The sequence below is a fragment of the Nerophis lumbriciformis genome, linkage group LG01, assembly GCF_033978685.3.
Source record: "Nerophis lumbriciformis linkage group LG01, RoL_Nlum_v2.1, whole genome shotgun sequence".
Classification (NCBI taxonomy): Eukaryota; Metazoa; Chordata; class Actinopteri; order Syngnathiformes; family Syngnathidae; genus Nerophis; species Nerophis lumbriciformis.
In genome coordinates, this window is record NC_084548.2 from 29,975,367 (window position 1) to 29,996,585 (window position 21,219).

General features: G+C 41.8%; 1 protein-coding gene across 6 annotated transcripts in view; it reads left to right on the forward strand.

The window, feature by feature from the left end:
* The window catches only part of LOC133618558 (acid-sensing ion channel 1-like), a 156,990-nt gene that overhangs the window by 86,143 nt on the left and 49,628 nt on the right, over window positions 1-21,219 (forward strand). Inside the window, exon 1 of one of the 6 annotated variants that reach the window (XM_061979073.1) lies at window positions 14,020-14,369. The exons of the other annotated variants lie outside the window; for them this stretch is intronic. Coding sequence (XP_061835057.1) covers window positions 14,025-14,369 — 345 coding nt within the window. The 5' untranslated portion in view covers window positions 14,020-14,024. Of the gene's footprint in view, window positions 1-14,019; window positions 14,370-21,219 lie in introns of those variants that run through there. 6 annotated transcript variants of the gene reach the window in all.

Here is a 21,219-nt window from a genome sequence, read left to right on the forward strand (position 1 = left end):
GAACTTCAGGGAGGAGATTGCTGCATTGAGACAACAGCTCAATGCCAGACAAGAAGATATCAACAATCTGGGGAATATCAGTGTTTTGGAAGAAATCAAAGAGGATATGGATCAGTTTACACTACAGAATGACATCATCATTGCAGGACTAAGCATCAATCCTCCATCCTATGCAAGAGCAGTTGGCAACAGAGGAGAATTGGAGGACATGGACGCTGCTTCAACATAGCAACAAGTAGTCAACTTTCTGCAATCAAAGGGAATTGATGTCGATATTAACACCATTGATGCGTGCATCTCCCTGATTAGAAGAGGCAACAATACCACGCCAGTCACCATCGTTAAGCTCCCCAACAGGAAATCCAAAATGGCATTGCTGACACAGGCAAAAAAGCTGAAGGGCACAAATGTGTACATGAACGAGCACCTCACTAAACGCAATGCTGAAATCGCCAAGAAAGCACGCGGCTTGAGGAAACAGGGAAATTCAGAGAACTTGGAGCTCCAACTGCGAAATCTACATCAAACTGAATGGAGGTCAAGAAGCAAGAGTCCTAGATGTCAAAGACATCAAGGATCTGGACGAATATTAGAACTCCCAGAGCAACCACAACAACAACAACGATAATGGAGCCTGACGTAAAACAGACATCGACAGTCAACTCCAAAATGACAACGCTCCAAGGGATTACCGAACAAGAAGAACTGTACTGAGGTGCACATTCGTCGACACTTATAGATATTCATAGAGCAACACAAATGATTGATGAACAGGTATGTATGGAACTGAAAACCTTCAGCAGCATAGATCACAACAGTCTGGAATTTGAATTAAATAAGGATATACGTACATTTGTTTTTTTTCATTCCAGGAATAATTGGTTTTATTATACAGACAAACAATATAACGAAAACATTAAAATCGACAACAAATTGTCGATTATTAATTTATACTGCACAATTTTCTATGCAAACTACAACAACGTGAAGCATGTTTTCGAACAATTCAACGAACCCTTCAAAGTTATCGCTATCTCAGAAACATGGATGGATGCTAAAAAAGGAATGGATTTTGACCTGGAAGGATATGAACTAAATTATATCAACAGAACCAACAAGAACGAAGGGGGAGGAGCTGTGCACGTGATGAAGAACTTAAACTATAAAGTGGTGAAAAATATGTCATTAGCTAACCATTGAAATATGTCATGAAAAATACAAGAAAATGTTAATCAGCTTTATTTATAGATCACCTATATCAAACAATGATAGGTTTGAGAACTAGATTAGGGGAACTTTTACTGAAATCTGTCAAAAAATAACTTTCTTATGGGGAGACTTCAACTTTGACCTCTTGAACCTTTACAAACAAAAGTCCAAAGATGATTTTATAGACAAAATGTATAGCATGAGATTATATCCTAAAATCAAAAAGCCAAATAGAATCTCAGGACACAGCGCTACACTAATTTATAATATTTTTACTAATGATTTAGATAATAATACCATAAGTGGTCTGCTAAGATCATTTGCAAATTTTCATAATCTATGATGGAAATTACAAGAAGATGATCATTGATGACAAAAATACTTGTTAAAGAATATGTACAGAACAAATAATGACAGCTTTCAAGAATGACCTGAGAAATCAAAGTTGGGACATTGTATACAGTGAAAATGATGTAGATGATGCATATGGTATTTTTAATACCTTTGAGATGCTTTATGACAAACAATGTCCATTGAAACAACTTAGTAAGAAGCAAAAGAAAAACAGTCAACCATGGATGACCACAGGACTGAAAAATGCTCGCAAAAAGAAGAATACATTATATAGAATATTTATAACACAACGATCTACAAAGGCAGAAAACAAGTACAAAACGTACAAGAACAAGCTAACTAACATACTACGACCACGTAGTAAAGAATATTACAGTCAATTATTAGACCGGAACAAAAACAACAAGAGAGCAACATGGGGCATCCTAAATAGCATTATTAAAAATGGTGCTAAGAAGGATTACCCTAAATACTTCTCAGACGGAAATATAAAAAATGACAATATAGTTGAATGCTTCACTAAGTACTTTGTGAACATTGGACCAAATCTGGAGGAAATAATTCCAGATCCCGAGTCAGTTGAGGACTTGAATGACACCATAGATAGAAGCCCCAACTCGATGTTCCTCAAGGGTGTGACAAAAGAGAAAAAAATCAATATTGTGAAAAAAATGTAAATCAAAGACCTCAACTGACTAATGGAATTGATATGGAAATTATAAAAAAGGTTATTGAAAATATTTCAGAACCTTTAAAATATATCAGCAACCTTTCATTTCAAACAGGCAAATTCCCAGACAAAATGAAAAGAGCAAACGTCGTACCGATTTATAAGACTGGGTGACAAACACCAATTTACAAACTACAAACCTGTTTCTCTCCTTACACAATTTTCTAAAATTATTGAATAACTGTTTAACAACCGATTAGACAAATTCATAAATAAAAATGAAATACAGACAACCAACGGAGCTGATTTACAAAACTTGTGCACAGAGGATTGGGTCTCTTAAATGAGCAAAACAGCGAGCGCAATCCAATTGGTGTGTCTGCCTTCATGTATATGCAGAATATATGCTGATTATTACAACTCACACACTACTGGGGGCGGCATAGCTCGGTTGGTAGAGTGGCCGTGCCAGCAATTTGAGGGTTCCAGGTTTGATTCCCGCTTCCGCCATCCTAGTCACTGCCGTTGTGTCCTTGGGCAAGACACTTTACCCACCTGCTCCCAGTGCCACCCACACTGGTTTAATGTAACTTAGATATTGGGTTTCACTATGTAAAGCGCTTTGAGTCACTAGAGAAAAGCGCTATATAAATATAATTCACTTCACTTCACTACTGGGAGGAGGAAATGCAAATATAATCATTTAGCGCTTGCAATGTGATTTGTCCAACCTGAAACTGTTTTGGGGCTGTGTGTCTATTTGGCACTTTATGAATGTACATGCAAACTGAAAAATGGCTGTGCCGTGGTGATTGTGAGGAAGCAATCACTGCAATGATAGATAGTAAGTTAATTGATTTGTTTTGGTGTCTGCAGTTGTTTTTTAATGGCGATTGTTGTTGTTTTTCAAAGGAGATATATTAATAACATAGGAGATACTGGTATATCCCAATGAAAAAACTTTTTGAAACATGCATTTTCTTGCACATGGATCATTCCAGAACCAGCATCACAACACCACCAGAGCGCACAGCATGCTAATAATAGGCTCTGTTGTCTAGATCACGCTGTCACGATCGGCTTTCACCAGAGTAGAACCCTAATAATGCAGAGAAGAAACTATAAGGATTATAACATAAAGCGCACTCAAAAAGGAGTGAAGAAAAATAATATAAATAAAATAAGGATGCACACAAAAGGTGTGGATAAACTAAAAACACACACAAAAGGTGTGGAATGGAAACGGTTAACACTACACGGCAGTGCCGAAGCAGGGTCAAAAGAAAGAGAAACATGAGTTGAGCCAGGACAACCTGGCTGGAAGGGTGAACCATCAAATCTACTGTCGCTGAGTGAATGGACTGGGAGGCTTAAGTAGTCAGGAGGCGACTCCTGGCGGCCTCCCTGGTTTCTCAGGGTGGAGAGAGCGGAAGTCACGCAGAAGGGATGGATCGAAGATACAGAAGAAGGAGACCCATGGGCGTTTTTCAGGACCATACCCCTCCCAGTCGAACAGATAAAGAACTCCCCTGCCCCGCCTTCTGGTGTCTAAATTTGCCTTCACGGTGTAAGCTGGAGAAGAAGGCCTTGACAGAGGGCAGCGCGAACTGGTGAAAAAAATGGCTTGAGGTTGGAGACGTAAATCACCGAAACCAGGTCCGGAGGGATACCATGAAGGCGGAAAACGTGCTTTACCAGAAGTTGAGCGGCCTCTAGGGAAGTTGGTAGTTTGGACAGGGGAATAATGTGTGCCAACTTAGAAAATCGGTCGACCATGTTGCGTATGACATAGTTTCCCCAGGTAACTGGAAGGCCTCTAATAAAATCCAAAGCGATGTGGGACCATGGTTGTGACGGAATAGGTCGTGGATGAAGAAGACCGGCTACGGAGCGATGAGAGAACTTGCCTCTGGCGCCGACGGAACAGGCGTTGACAAAGTCCTTGATGTCTCTTCCCATTGCCGGCCACCAGAATCTCTGTGAGTCTAGGAACAGACTGGGCCTCACACCAGGATGACAAAATACCTTAGACGCATGCATACTTGCCAACCCTCCCGATTTTCCCGGGAGACTTCCGAACTTCAGTGTCCCTCCCGAAAATCTCCCGGGGCAACCATTCTCCCGAATTTCTCCCGATTTCCACCCGGCCAGCAATATTGGGGGCGTGCCTTAAAGACACTGTCTTTAGCGTCCTTTACAACCTGTCGTCACATTCGCTTTTCCGCCATTCAAACAGCGTGCCGGCCCAGTCACATAAAATATGCGTTTTTTTACACACACATGAGTGACTGCAAGGCATACTTGATCAACAGCCATACAGGTCACACTGAGGGTGGCCGTATAAACAACTTTAACACTGTTACAAATATGCGCCACACTGTGAACCCACACCAAACAAGAATGACAAACACATTTCGGGAGAACATCCGCTCCGTAACACAACATAAATACAACAGAACAAATACCCAGAATCCCTTGCAGCACTAACTCTTCCGGGACGCTACAATATACACTCCCCACTACCACCAACCCCGAACCCCCCCCATCCCCCCAACTAAACTCCCACATCTCTCGAATTCGGAGGTCTCAAGGTTGGCAAGTATGGACGCATGTCCCCACTGCAACACTTCAGACCTCAGTTCATTAGGTACGATTAGCTTGCCTGCAGGAACGTTGTTGGGGACCTTGGTCTGGGTGGTGGCATCATACACCCTTATCTTCACCTCCCATTGGAGTGCTCCTATCACTCGAGCCACTGGCATAATGGTCTCCTCACCGGCAAGCCTGTAAATTCTGGAGAACGTATTGTGTCATGTCTGTGTGACCATGTTTTGTATTAGTCATGTTTTGTTTTGTTTAGTTATTGGACTCTTTAGTTTCTGGCTTTTCACTCCCTTGTCTTGTTTCCATGGTTACCCATTAGTTTCACCTGTTCCACGTTTGGACTCATTGTGCACTCTTGTTTGTCACCATAGCAACCCATTAGTTTTCACCTGTCATGTCACGTTTCACGTTTTGAGTCACGCACCTGTTTTCGTTAATCATGTCTGTAGTATTTAAGTTCATTGTTTTCAGTTTGTCTTCCTGGCGACATCCCGCATTTACACTCTCCACACACCCTTATGACCCTTGCTGCGCTTTTTCATGCCGTTTTTTCATCCAAGTAAGTTTTCTTTATTCATGCCATAGTTTGCAAGTTTTGTTTAATTGTTCATAGTTTATGCCAATTTGCAAGTTCTGTGTTTATAGTCTAGTTTTGTACCTCCGCCATTGTGCGCGCTTTTCGTTTGTTCCTTTTTGATATATAGTGTTAAAATAAATCATGTATTCACCTTCACGCCATGTCTGGTCCAAATCACTTGCACCTCGGGAGAACAAACCACACCACAGTCCCTGCCGTGACACATTGGGCCTGGTGTTGCGAGAGCCGGGTCTGTGGCTACCAAAAAAGTTGAAGTGTGTGAGAAACAGTGACCAACTTGCTTGGCGAGAGTTAAGTCTTCGAGCAGTTCTTATGTATGCCGGTTCTTAATATCTGTGAAGACCAGGAATGGCATGGAAGTCATCTCCAACTAGTATCTCCACACCTGTAGCGCAAGAACAATGGCCAGAAGATCTCTATTCCCCACATCATAGTTTCTTTCAGCTGATGTAAGGCAACGCAAGAAGAAGGCATAAGGGTGAAGCTTCTGGTCGACTGTGGAACGCTAGGACAGAACTGCTCCAACTTCTGTGTCTGATGCATCAACCTCGGCAAGAAATTGGAAAGAGGGATCAAAGTGCTCAAGTATGGCAGCTTCAGTAAACATTTGTTTTGACAAAGAAAAGGTGGCCTCAGCTTCTGGGGTCCACCGGAAAGGTACATTAGTGGATGTGAGTCTCGTCAAAGGTTCAATCCAAGAACCTTTGCAACTGCTTCCTTGATGTAACAGATGGCCACTCGACCACTGCCTGGATTTTGGAAAGATTAGGTTTGAGATGGCCCTTCTCCACGATGAACCCCAGAAACAACACCAATGGCGATTTAAACTTGCACTTCTCAGCTTTGACTGGTAGTCAATTCTTCAATAACTGCTGTAAGACCATACGGACGTGGCGGACATCTTCTTGGAGATTTCTGGAAATGATAACAATGTCATCAAGGTACACGAAACAGAATTGATTGATCATGTCGCTGAGGACATCGTTTATTAGATTTTGGAAAACCGCGGGCGCATTAGTGAGGCCAAAAGGCATAACTAAATGTTCAAAATGCCTCATAGGAATGTGTGGAGGTTTTCCTCCCTCGGGGTTCCATGGACCACCAAGAACTGATATGACGGCGAGCAGTTTGTGACTTTGTTTTATTCTTTCAATAAAACCTTCGTCTCGTCGGGTCGCTTTTCAGCTCCTCCTCCACTGCTCGCTCTTCGGTTGCTTTTCAGCCTCCCACGTTGTCGTCTTCGTCTCGCTCTCTGTCGCTTTCGCTCTGAATCGACTGCTGGCTTTCCAACTCGTTCTCCCCCGTTGTTCTCGGCTGCTGCCCTTTTACACACTGCCAGCTGATTATAGCATTGCACCCAGGTGGGCGATCCACGCACCTGACGTCCATCTCGGAGCCGGTGCCGGCGCGCCCCGCCTCGCTGCCAGTCCGCCGGCCATGCCTCCTCGCCGCCATCTCCGAGTCGGTCCCGGCGCGCCCCGCCTCGTTGCAGGTCTGCCGGCCACGCCTCCTCACCGCCATCTCAGAGTCGGCCCCGTCCAGCCCCGCCTCGCTGCCGGTCTGCCGGCCATGCCTCCTCGCCGCCATCTCGGAGTCGGCCCACGGCGCGCCCCGCCTTGCTGCAGGTCTGCCGGCCACCCCTCCTCACAGTCCTCCATCGCCAGACGCAAGCCGGGACTCCGACCGGCTGAGCCTACTCTCCCCCCCCCCCACCTTTGAGGGAGCGGGAAAGGAAGTCGGTCACGGCCACCCGTGCCCCCGGTCTTCTCTTCCTTTTCCACTTTTTCTTCGATTTCTTCTTCTTGTCCTTCTTGTCCTTCTTTTTGGTCTTCTTCTTTGTCTTCTTATTTGTCTTTGTCTTTTTCTTTGTCTTCTTCTTTTTCTTTTTCTTCTTTTTCTTTGTCTTTTTCTTTGTCTTTTACTTCTTTTTATTCTTTGTCTACTTCTACTTCTACTTCTTCTTCTTCTACTTGTTCTTCTTGTTCTTGTTCTTCTTCTTGTTCTTCTTCTTCTTCTTGTTCTTCAACTGTGGGGGGCCATTTTCCGCCCCTCCCGTCCTGGTCCGCCAACACCTGCAGGAGCCACAACTGTTGGCGGGACTCCTTGACCCCTTGGCGGCTGCTTGCTGCCAGCTCCGCGAGCGCGCCCGCGAGAGCCCACAGGGGGTCGTCCTCGCCCGCCTCCGGTGGTCCAGCCAGGTTGGGCGCCAATTGTGGAGGTTTTCCTTCCTCCGGGTTCCATGGACCACCAAGAACTGACATGACGGCGAGCAGTTTGTGACTTTGTTTTATTCTTTCAATAAAACCTTCGTCTTGTCGGGTCACTTTTCAGCTCCTCCTCCACTGCTCGCTCTTCGGTTGCTTTTCAGCCTCCCACGTTGTCGTCTTCGTCTCGCTCTCTGTCGCTTTCGCTCTGCATCGACTGCTGGCTCTCCAACTCCTTCTTCCCCGTCGTTCTCGGCTGCTGCCCTTTTACACACTGCCAGGTGATTATAGCATTGCGCCCAGGTGGGTGATACACATACCTGACGTCCATCTCGGAGCCGGTCCCGGTGGGCCCCACCTCGCTGCCGGTCCGCCGGCCACGCCTCCTCGCCACCATCTCGGAGTCGGCCCCGGCGCGCCCCGCCTCGCTGCAGGTCTGCCGGCCACGCCTCGTCGCCGCCATCTCAGAGTCGGCCCCGGCGTGCCCCGCCTCTGTGCCGGTCCGCCGGCCCGCCTCCGCGCCGCCATTTCGGAGTCGGCCCCGCCTCGCTGCAGGTCTATCGGCTACGCCTCCTCGCCGCCATCTCGGAGTCGGCCCCGGTCCGCCGGCCACGCCTCCTCGCTACCATCTTGGAGTCGGCCCTGCCTTGCTGCGGGTCTGCCAGCCACGCCTCCTCGGCTCCATCACGGAGTCGGCCCCGGCGCGCCCCGCCTCGCTGCTGGTCTGCCAGCCACGCCTCCTCGCCGCCATCTCGGAGTCGGAGTCGGCCCCGGCACGCCCTGCCTCGCTGCAGGTCTGCCGGCCACGCCTCCTCACAGACTGTTGAAAGCAGTCATCCATCATCCCCTTCATTAATTCTCACCAGCTGATAAGCATTGCGTAAGTCTAATTTAGTGAAAATAGCAGCCGAAAATAAAGAAGTAAATGCCAAATTCATAAGTGGCTAAGGGTGGCTATATTTCACTGTTATGTTGTTTAGACCACGATAGTCAAGACAGAGCCACAAAGTTGATCTTTTTTTTCAACGAAAAAAAGCATCCCCCAATGTAGAGGAAGAGGGGCGAATGAGACCCACCAGCAGAGACGAGGAAATATAGTTACTTAATGTGGACTGTTCCGGACATGACAGATTATAGAGTCTTGCCACAGGTAACGACGCCCCTAGGATGAGTTTTATGAAACAGTCGTAAGGACGATGTGGTAGAGAAGGGACTGAGCCCGGTCTTTACTTAATACCTGTTTGAGGTTGTGATATTTGGTAGGTACTCCTGACAGATTAATGTTGTCATTAACATGTCTAGGCATGGCCATCGGGGGAACACCGGAATGCAAACAGTTAGCGTGGCAAATGGGGCTCCAATTCAAAGCGGTGGTTCTACCTGAATCAATACTGGGATTATACGGTTTTAGCCATGGGACACCTAATACAATGGGTGTCGGTTGACATGGAAGAATAAAGAAACGTATTGCCTCACGGTGATTACTCGATTAGCTGTAAAGCTAAAGTCTCAGCTTAGTTTGTAACCCTCGCCAGTAAACGTCCATCTAAAGAACAGACTTCCTTAGGGGAACAAAGTTTAATACTAGCAATTTTGTGCAAGTCCACAAGGTTTGAGTCCATAAAGCAATCGTCAGCCTCAGAGTCAATTAATGCAACAATCTTGACACTGCTTCCTCACACTGACAAAGTCCCTGAAAGTTCAAGTCTTTCCAGGTCAAGGAGCCTGCGAGTACTTACACAGTCCATTAGTAGAAGGCTGTTTGTGGATCCCCACAGAAGGAGAAGAAACATGAGGAGTGGGAAGTGCAGGCGTGTCTGTTTGGGAGGACAAATGGAGCAGTTGGAGATATGGTGGTCCGGACTTCCACACTAACGGCAAAGGCGTAATCTTTGCTGAAGAGCTCGCTCCGCAGCGGCGATTTATCCCCCGAGCTGCATAGGTGTCTCCGTAGCGTTGATAGGCTGACCAGTGGTGGTTATGGCAGGAATGATTACAGGGTCGACATCTGCCGCTCTCGATATCGCTGCCTTAGGCAAAACAAAATGATATCGGGTATCCTCCTTAGTATTTGCTCTTTTATGTATGCAACCACAGAGAGCTTGCCTTGCTTAAAGTCCAGCAGGCGGCTGCCTTGTAAACAGGGGCAGTCACGTGAGCACAGCGAGAGCATCCTTACTAACCGCCATGGCACAGGCGGCGGCTTTGTCAGATAACAGGGTCATGATAAAAGCTATTTTAGCCTGGTCAGAGGAATAAGAACCAGGCTGTTGATCAAAAACTAATGAGTACTGATTGAGGAACTGCTCGCAGCGGGGGGGCTAGTGGGCTCCCGAGGTGTGGGACGAATGGTGAAGGTGATAAGGTCCCCCATTTCTTCCGGGTGAGTCATCGTGCTCGACTGATCGACATGCTGGCTGAGGGTGCCAACGTTGGCAGGCACCGTCTGGAAGGCGGCTGTCGAATCACGCAGCAGATGAAGAAATAATAAGAATAATAACAAAAAGCACCCTCAATAAGGAGTGAGGAAAAACAATTAAGGATGCACACAAAAGGTGTGGAGAGAAAACAGTTAACACTACACGGCAGCGCCACAGGAACGAGAGGCATCAGTGGAGCCAGGGCAGAGGAGATGAACACAACTGGAAGGGTGAACAATCAGGAATTTACTTGCGCCGATTGAATGGATTCGAAAGCTTAAGTAGTCAGAAGGAAATGGGTACCAGGTGTGCATGCAGGTGTCTCCGCTTTGAAGCCTGAAAACCAGGCACTGCAACACAAAGCAGACAGGCAGCGCCAGAGCTGCCAGATCATGACACACACTTGTAAATCGCCCCAAAAATATGGTACAAATTAGATTTGTGTGCTTCATTTTCCACAATATAACGAAACACCAAATGTTGGAGCATATGATGCAATGGGTGAGCAGTAAAAGAGTGTCTGCATTGGCAGAGTGAAGTGTGAAGTGAATTATATTTATTTGGTGCTTTTTCTCTAGTTACTCAAAGCACTTTACATGGTGAAACCCATTATCTACATCTTTAAGCTACATTTAAACTAGTGTGGGTGGCACTGGGGGCAGGTGGGTAAAGTGTTTTGCCCAAAGGACAAAACGGCAGTGACTAGGAATGGCGGAAGCAGGGATCGAACCTAAAACCCTAAGTTTGCTGGTACAGCCGCTCTATCAACCAAACCATGCCTCCCCAGAGCCAGTAGTACATGCAAAAACCTCATTCAATTAGTTTAGGGTGGTCTGCACCATTTTTGCACTTGTCATCATTTGCACTTGTCATCAATATACAGTCTTAGTAGATCACAAACGCCCACTAATAGTACACACAATTTTTTTATTTGCACATGCTATTTAGTAGCGGTGGGAATATTTGGGCTCCTCACGATTCTATTACGATTATGATTCAGGAGCTACGAGTCGATTAAAAATCGTTTATTGATGCATCTTTAATTTTGGATATTGATACGGTTTACATTTCTTTTCATTTCACTAAATAAGCGTTTATCACTTGCAACTAGAGATGTCCGATAATATCGGCCTGCCGATATTATCGGCCGATAAATGCTCGGTTTTGTTATTATCGGTATCGTTTTTTGTTGTTGTTTGTTTTTAATTTATTTATTAAATTAACATAAAAAACACAAGATACACTTACAATTAGTGCACCAACCCAAAAAACCTCCCTCCCCCATTTACACTCATTCACACTCCATCCATCCATCCATTTTATACCGCTTATTCCCTTTGGGGTCGCGGGGGCGCTGGAGCCTATCTCAGCTACAATCGGGCGAAAGGCAGGGTACACCCTGGACAAGTCGCCACCTCATCACAGTACCAACACAGATAGACAGACAACATTCACACTCACATTCTTACAGTAGTAAGTGTTGCCAATCAACCTATCCCCAGGTGCATGTCTTTGGAGGTGGGAGGAAGCCGGAGTACCCGGAGGGAACCCACGCAGTCACGGGGAGAACATGCAAACTCCACACTCATTCACACAAAAGGGTTGTTTCCTTCTGTTATTAATATTCTGGTTCCTACATTATATATCAATATATATCAATACAGTCTGCAAGGGATACAGTCCGTAAGCACACATGATTGTGCGTGCTGCTGGTCCACTAATAGTACTAACATTTAACAGTTACTCATTTTCATTAATTACTAGTTTCTATGTAACTGTTTTTATATTGTTTTACTTTCTTTTTTATTCAAGAAAATGTTTTTAATTTATTTATCTTACTTTATTTTATTAATTTAAAAAAAGGACCTTATCTTCACCATACCTGGTTGTCCAAATTAGGCATGATAATGTGTTAATTCCACGACTGTATATATCGATATCGGTTGATATCGGTATCGGTTGATATCGGTATCGGTAATTAAAGAGTTGGACAATATCGGCAATAAGCCATTATCGGACATCCCTACTTGCAACTTTTAAAAACAGTGCATTTGTAATAAACAGTTATATTAATTCCCATTAAATGTATTAAATTAATGGAAATGTGTGCAAAACTGGAAAATAAGTTCCCTATAATAAAGGAGATGGTCGACGGTAGAAAATGGATGGATGGATGGATGGTCGGATCTCTCAGTGTGGTGGCTCTCTGCAGTCAGCCAAATCTTAGAACTGTCTGCATTACTTTATTTACAATACATACATCCATTATCGATTATTGACGTGTACTAATCGATTTTATAATCTTCCATATCAGAATTGCGATTAATCTAAAAACCGATTATTTCCTCCGCATCTACTATTTAGCGCATGGTATTTGGATCTTAGTAGATCAGGCCCTAACTGTCATTGCCATGACAACATAGGATTACCGACGTTAGCATAATTTATTATGTCCAAAAGACAAAGGTGAGTCAAAATGTATCACAATATTTATAACTGGTCATTCTGTATCATATCAGCCTATCACACATAATATAAATCAGTCTAAGGACAAAATACATCACCACGGTCTGCAGCTGAATAAAGCCATGATGAACAGCGGGGTGGAACAAGGTTGTCAATGCACATTTTGCAACACTGAACTATAACCTTATTCATAATCATCAATTCTTATGAACGGAATTTTGGTAGACCAGCCAAGAACCGGCTTTGATGTTGTTTGCACTTGCCTCGATGCTACTGGTCAAAATAAGTGTACAGTGTTTGTCCCAACTTCGCGGGAGGCTGAAATGATTATATAGTAGATGATAAGTTTTAATTGCTAAGCCAATTGTTTATACATAAAACACTTAAATAAAGGCTATTGCTATGTGCTAAATGTCTTTACATACTGTTTGTCAGAAAGTAATATGAAACAAATGGTCACAATGCCTATTCAGCTGTTTAGGATCCAATGTCTTACCATTACCTAGTGTCTAACATGCATTTGAATGTATCAACAACAATTTTATGGTACAAAAATGTTGTATACGGTCTTGACAGTAGGGATGTATATTATTTGGACATTAGTAATACCGGCACCAACACCAAAATTCCTTACCAATTTCCAATATTTATTAGTACTCTTATCGGCACTATGTGTAATTTAATGTAAATACAGTGAAAAGATGTGGGTTGATTGCTGTACTCCATAGCACGCAGTAAGAGAAGCACAATGTTACTGCAACACAATTCACAGAGTTTTAAATACATCGGATTTGATCTCATTTACATGGTGCGCTTCGAAGATGACAGAGAAAGTAATTACTGTAAAACTGATGTAAGCATCATGCACAATTTCCTAATGCGGTTGCTAGTGATTGAAGTCAGAATAAATTATAAGAAGCTCTGAGATGTTTCTGGGAAGTGGCGTTTCAGATCCTTTAATGAGTTTAAGCATTTGCTGGTGTAACACATGTCCAACCATGCATTGTACCCGGGCTTCGAACACGTGTACCCAAATCCCCACTGGTTGAGATTTAAGTTAAACAATACTAAGGAATGAGCTAAAAGCCAAGGGTTGTCTTCCCATTGTCCAGCACAGCTCTTAAGGAATTTGGAACTGTTGCCATTGGATGTTCGGTGTTAAATTTTCCTGGGAGATGATTAAACATCATTTTTATACAGACAAATATGCACTGGCCCACAGCCCCCATAGCACACATTACGAAAAAAAATTAAGATATAATTTTTTTATTGCCATTTTTGTCACATGTGGCATTACCAACAACATCTCACAGCAGGAGAAAGTCTTTTCTCAACACTTGCCTTTTAAGCCATAAGCAATGCAACTGAGTTTCCAGTGCAAGGCAATCTCAAACAAACAAGCAGCACACCCTGCAATCTCATGCACTAAATTAGTCTGATTTCTAAAAAATATTTTGGTTTCTTCTATTTTCAAACTTGTATGTGAAGTCCTAGTTTCCATGCTTTATCTCTACTTCAACTGTTGGCCTTATGCTGTGTACCTGTCATATAGGGATGATGCTCGAAACCGGTTTTCCCGGTTGTTCGATAAGAAGAGAACCGAATCCTCGGACTCGAATCCCTTTTTGAGAACGGGTACCCGTTATCGAGACCACTATAGTAAAGAAAAAGAGTTGGTTCTTTATTCGAATCCCTGGGAACGACTCCCGTCCCGACAAGAAATGCCCCGTGTGACATCACAAGAAATGACGTCACGTAGCTCAGTCATTTGTCACGGTGGGGTGCAGCTTGCTGCGGTTAGTTCCCGGGACGCAAAACTGACGGCTCTGGACGAAAGCGTGCAGGTAGGAGATGATTTATTTCTCATAAATCATCCACATTACAACAGACAGGAACGAAACAAAAGGAAAGCGTGCCGTTCGCACGAGAAGCTAAAGCAAAAACTTACTTAGCACAGGAATACTAGAAGCTAAGGTAAATTTAGCACAGGAATCATGAGCTCGAAAACCAGAATTCCAACGTAACTGTTGCAAATGCAAACAATGAAGCCACGACGAGTGACTGAAAAAGGCGGGCTTAAACAGAGTCTCTGATGAGCAACAGGTGCGCGTACAAGGCAGGTGAAAATCATAAGTAACCATGGTGACTAAAACAAACCCCCGAAGTGCACAAAACAACTAAGGAAGTCCAAAACTAACAGAACATAACTAAACAAAACATGATCCGACCACATCATAATACATCACAGTTTCATATAATTTCACTTTACAGGAGTAGGAAGAAGTAAAGCTTCTTTAATCCTACCCCTTTCCCACTTCATACAAATATATACATCATTTACTGACCTTTTTATAATAACATATCTGTGAATTAGTATATACAACAGTTTTGTAATATGTAATTAATTAATTCAGTCATTATTAATATACTGAGATGAAGAATATCTTATTTTTAATAAGGTTGAAAGTATTTCTCATAATTCTTCTTCTTTGTACTTTGTAAGCACTATTCATTTGAACAACCTCTTAATCTGGATCATAACAGTACAATGTTTAACTTCTTTACTTAATCCATTCCATCATTTAATTCCACATAATTTTAGCTGTTTGCAATTTTACCAAATCATCGAATTTTAATATTTTTGACTCAATAAATAAAGTGTTTGTATGTTCTCTATATCCAACATTATGTAACAGTCTAATTGATCTTTTTTGTAACACGATTAACGAATGTAGCGCACATTTGTAGTTATTTCCCCACATTTCTGCACAATAACTCAGATATAGTAATACTATATTAGCGAGCAGTAGAGAATGTGAAGTGATTTGTTAAACCAAATATTGTGTGTTTTATTCCATATACAACAATCTATCTGGACTCGATAAGAGAATTGATAAGGAATTGGTTCGATAAGAGGATTCGATAATAGGCTCGAACTCGATAATTTCTTATCAAACATCATCCCTACTCACATACGCTAAGGGGCGAATATAGTCATTTCAGCTCGTTTAGCTTTGTGGGATGGTGACTAGAGCAAGATAATGCTACGTGCTTATAACAAAGAGCTATTGAGCTCTTTTTGTAGCCGAATGCAGCTGGGATAGGCTCCAGCACCCCCTGCAACCCCGAGAGGACAATCGGTAGAAAATGGATGGATGGATGGAGACTGAGCTACTGTGATCTCCACAGCATTGAAAGCAGGTCACATTGACCAGACGTAGTGCCAAAACTTACAATATTCTGGGAAGTACCGGCAAAATATACTAACATATTGGTACAAAAGGGTAGATCAATTCAGCTGCTGCTGGGTCGTGAACATTATTTAACGACAGCAGTACCACAACTTTTGAGCTCAATTGGCAGAGGTGGGTAGAGTAGCCAGAAATTGTACTCAAGTAAGAGTACTGTTACTTTAGAGATTTATTACTCAAGTAAAAGTAAGGAGTAGTCACCCAAATATTTACTTGAGTAAAAGTAAAAAGTATGTTGTGAAAAAACTACTCAAGTACTGAGTAACTGATGAGTAACATACACACACATATCATATATATATATATATATATATATATATATGTATGTGTGGGGAAAAAAAATCACAAGACTATTTCATCTCTACAGGCCTGTTTCATGAGGGGGGTACCCTCAATCGTCAAAAAAAAAAAAAATCTCCTGACGATTGAGGGTACCCCCCTCATGAAACAGGCCTGTAGAGATGAAATAGTCTTGTGATTTTTTTTTCCCCACACATACATATATTGCGCTCTACTACGGTATCGAGCACTATTTTTTGGATAACCTTATTAAGACATATATATATATATATATATATATATATATACATATATACATACACACACACATATATATATACACACACACACACACACACACACACACACACACACACACACACATATATACACATATACATAATGTATATATATATATACACACACACACACACACACACATATATATATATATATATATATATATATATATATATATACACACACACATATATATATATATATACATACATTGATATATACAGTATATAATTTATATTTATTTATTTTGCCGTTTTTGTTTACATGTTAAAGGTGTTTTAATGAATATACATGCATGTTTAACACATATAGATTCCTTTCTTTCATGAAGACAAGAATATAAGTTGGTGTATTACCTGATTGTGATGACTTGCATTGATTGTAATCAGACAGTAGTGCTGATAACGTCCTCGTTTTCAAATGGAGGAAAAAAAAAGTTCCTCCTTTCTGTCTAATACCACATGAAAGTGGTTGGTTTTTGGTATCTTATTTGTCCAGCTTCCATATTCGTTTTTATACACTTTACAAGAAATACATTGGCGGCAAACTCCGTAGCTTGCTAGCTTGTTTGCGCTGGCTTTCGGAGACTCTTATTTTGAAAGCGCAGGCGCGATGGAGCGGCACTTTTATTGTGAAGACAGGAACTGTGCAGTCAGTCTTTAGGCTTTTGACGGGATGTACGGTTGAAATAAAAAAAATGATCTTTTTTCCTTCACACTTTTGATTGATTGATTGGAACTTTTATTAGTAGATTGCACCGTACAGTACATATTCCGTACAATTGACCACTAAATGGTAACACCCGAATACGTTTTTCAACTTGTTTAAGTCAGGTCATGTGACCGACTGGCTCTGTTTGATTGGTCCAACATCACCAGTGACTGCATCTGATTGGTGGAACGGAGTGAACGTCACCAGTGACTGTATTTGTTGAAACGCAGGCACTATGGAGGTCTGTCTGACAGACCAAAACAAACAAAGCGTGCATTAACAGATCGATAAAAATTAGTAGCGAGTAGCGAGCTGAATGAAGATAAAAGTAGCGGAGTAAAAGTAGCGTTTCTTCTCTATAAATATACTCAAGTAAAAGTATGTTGCATTAAAACTACTCTTAGAAGTACAATTTATCCCAAAAGTTACTCAAGTAGATGTAACGGAGTAAATGTAGCGCGTTACTACCCACCTCTGTCAATTGGTTCCACGACCTATCTCTTTAACTCAAAACACTAAAACCAGCCCCGCCCATTGAAATTAATTGAAATGTATTTGTATTTAATTTGTATTTCACACCCTCTCAATTGTTTACAATGGGACAGTAGATAGCAAGTTATGTATAAAGTGTCAGGCAGCTGAAGGAACTATTATTCATTTACTGTGGGAATTGTGACGGTCTGTCACTTCACTTCAGTTTGTGGTTCCTTGTTTGGTGTTTGTTTCCTGTCGGCGCTCTTATTTTTGCTCCCCTTCCTGCATGTCTGCCTGAGCGCTCATTTTCCTCACCTGGCCCTGATTGGCAGCCTGGCACACCTGGTTGCAGTTGCCAATCAGGCGGCTATGTATGCCTGCCTCGCCTGATTCTCAGTGCTCGAGTATTGACTATATAAGGGACCGTTTGCATGCATGACTGATTCTCCCGATCTGCGAGTATATTAAAAGACTCTTACTTGCACATCGTTCACCTGTTTCCTGCATCTTGGGGTCACAACTACCTAGGGCTGAAACGACGCGTCGACGTAGTCGACGTCATCGACGTCATCGGTTACGTAAATACGTCGAGGACGTTTTTGTTCGTCGACGCGTCACATATTTACGTCACACTACCGTCATGGCGGAGCGCAAAGCAGACGATGCGAGCGGTGCGAGCGAGGGGAAAAAAGCACGCCAAAAGTCGTCAAAAGTGTGGGACTATTTCAATAAACGGCCTAAGAAGAAACGCTACTTTTACTCCGCTACTTTTATCTACATTCAGCTCGCTACTCGCTACTAATTTTTATCGATCTGTTAATGCACGCTTTGTTTGTTTTGGTCTGTCAGACAGACCTTCAAAGTGCCTGCGTTACTGGTGACGTTTCACTTCGTTCCACCAATCAGATGCAGTCACTGGTGACGTTGGACCAATCAAACAGAGCCAGGGGTCACATGACCTGACTGGCTCCGAGCTAACTTCGGGTGTTACCATTTAGTGGTCAATTGTACGGAATATGTACTGTACTGTGCAATCTACTAATAAAAGTTCCAATCAATCAATCAAAAGTGTGAAGGAAAAAAGACCCTTTTTTTATTTCAACCGTAAAGACTGACTGCACAGTTCCTGTCTTCACAATAAAAGTCCCGCTCCATCGCGCCTGCGCTTTCAAAATATGAGTCTCCGAAAGCCAGCGCAAACAAGCTAGCAAGCTACGGAGTTTGCCGCCAATGTATTTCTTGTAAAGGGTATAAAAACGAATATGGAAGGTGGACAAATAAGATGCCAAATAACAACCACTTTCATGTGGTATTAGACAGAAAGGAGGAACTTTTTTTCTCCTCCATTTGAAAACGTGGACGCTATCATCACTACTGTCTGATTACAATCAATGCAAGTCATCAGAATCAGGTAATACACCAACTTATATTCTTGTCTTCATGAAAGAAAGGAATCTATATGTTAAACATGCATGTATAATTATTAAAACACCTTTAACATGTAAACAAAAACGGCAAAATAAATAAATATAAATTATATACTGTATATATCAATGTATGTATATATATATATATATATATATATATGTGTGTGTGTGTGTGTGTGTATATATATACACATATATATATATATATATATATATATATATATGATATGTGTGTGTATGTTACTCACTACTTGAGTAGTTTTTTCACAACATACTTTTTACTTTTACTCAAGTAAATATTTGGGTGACTACTCCTTACTTTTACTTGAGTAATAAATCTCTAAAGTAACAGTACTCTTACTTGAGTACAATTTCTGGCTACTCTACCCACCTCTGCTAATAATGTTGTTGTATGCACACTGTGTCGAGCGGAAATGGCCTATCATAGCAGCACAACGGCAGCGTTCTTGCCATCACCATCAACTAGTCAATCGTCCGCGTGAGTATACGTTGTCATCATTACACAAAAACATGAATGTGTCATTTGTATCTGCGTTGTAAATTCATAAACTAAAGCACCGTTTCGCTCTGAGAGGAGCGTTTGGCGTGCCTGTTCAGTGTTTACAAAGACGTGCTCCTCTTTAACGCTAACGTTAATTAGTTGTGCAAATACCTTTTACAACATTAACAATTACGTATACTATGTACAAACGAACAATTAACTTTCACTTTAATCATACTATCATTGTTGTGTTATTAAGCAAAATAAGCAAAAGTTTTACTTTTGTTGAAATGTTTACAGTTGTTACAGAATATTTCGTTTTGCACTTTTTTGTATTGGATGTTTATCTTTATTTTTGCACATTTTAGCAAATAAGCAATACTTTTACTTTTGTTGAAATGTTTACACTGTTGTTACAGAATATTTCCGTTTTGCACTTTTTTGAATTGGATGTTTATCTTTATTTTTGCACATTTTAAAGCAAAATAAGCAATACTTTTACTTTTGAAATGCTTATACTATTGCAGAATATTAAGATTTGCACTGGATGTTTACTTTTATATTTGCACATTAAAAGCAAATAAGCTACTTTTAATTTTGTTAAATGTTTACATTGTTACAGAATATTTTGTCATGTTGTTGTCAATGTTGACTGAGTGGCCATACTTTTTTTTTTGTAAATAAAAGCCATGCCTTTTGAAAAAACTGGCCTACATTTATTTTTTCATCTTCATTTTAAATAAAAAAAATAATCGGTAAAAGGAAAAATAATCTATAGATTAATCGAAAAAAATAATCTATAGATTAACCGATTAATCGAAAAAAATAATCTATAGATTAATCGATAGAAAAATAATCGTTAGCTGCAGCCTTACAACTACCGCAGCCATGCGAGTTCACCACAGGAATGTCTGAGAATAAGAGTTGTCTGTTGTTAGAATTGTCCTATTTGTCCATCATAGGCCACCGTAGGTCATGTGAGGTGCATCACCAGACCTGCTGATGTTAGCCAAGTCAGCTCCTGTGTTTTGAACTGCAGACGCCTGAGGGACACGTCATTTAAAAAAAAAATACCCCTGTACCTTTCAACATTTACAAACATAAACATATGAACAAGGGCCTGAGGGACCCGTCTATGAAACCAGCTCAGCTTCCTCACTAACGTGACATGATGTCACAATTAAGGACGACATATCTGCAGTCACCAAAGAATGGCAACGTTTGGGCTGCCTACGACCGTTTCATATGCCGTATGTAAACAGCAGCGCTTTTCAAGCTTTCAAAACTTTACAAGACCTCTTGTATGCAGTTTGAAAGCCGTAGACGAAGAAAAGAAACACAGGCAGACGTAGTAATGTATCGATGACGGCAAAGTTACGGAGTTAATTTGCATTTACTGGTTGACTTAATACTGTCTTAGAATTGTATAAAAACAATTGAATGATCTGTACATCAAATTCAATGCTTTTTAATGCCATTTAAGGCGTTAGTTTTCGCAAAACTCATTTAATGTAATGCCTGTGGTAAACCTGTATGTGCTTTGTTTTAAGATGCTATTTTAAACTTGTTGTGCGCCGATGATGAAAAAGTTTGTCGCTGCAATGCCAACGAATTACCTCAGTTTTATCTTAAGTTCCATCGGAGTGTGTTTTGAAGTGAAATTGGCCGCCTCTCAGCTTTGCACCGTGTAACAATATGCACCGACTTCCGAGGTTTACACACGGTCATTAGAAATAGTGATGTGTATTTG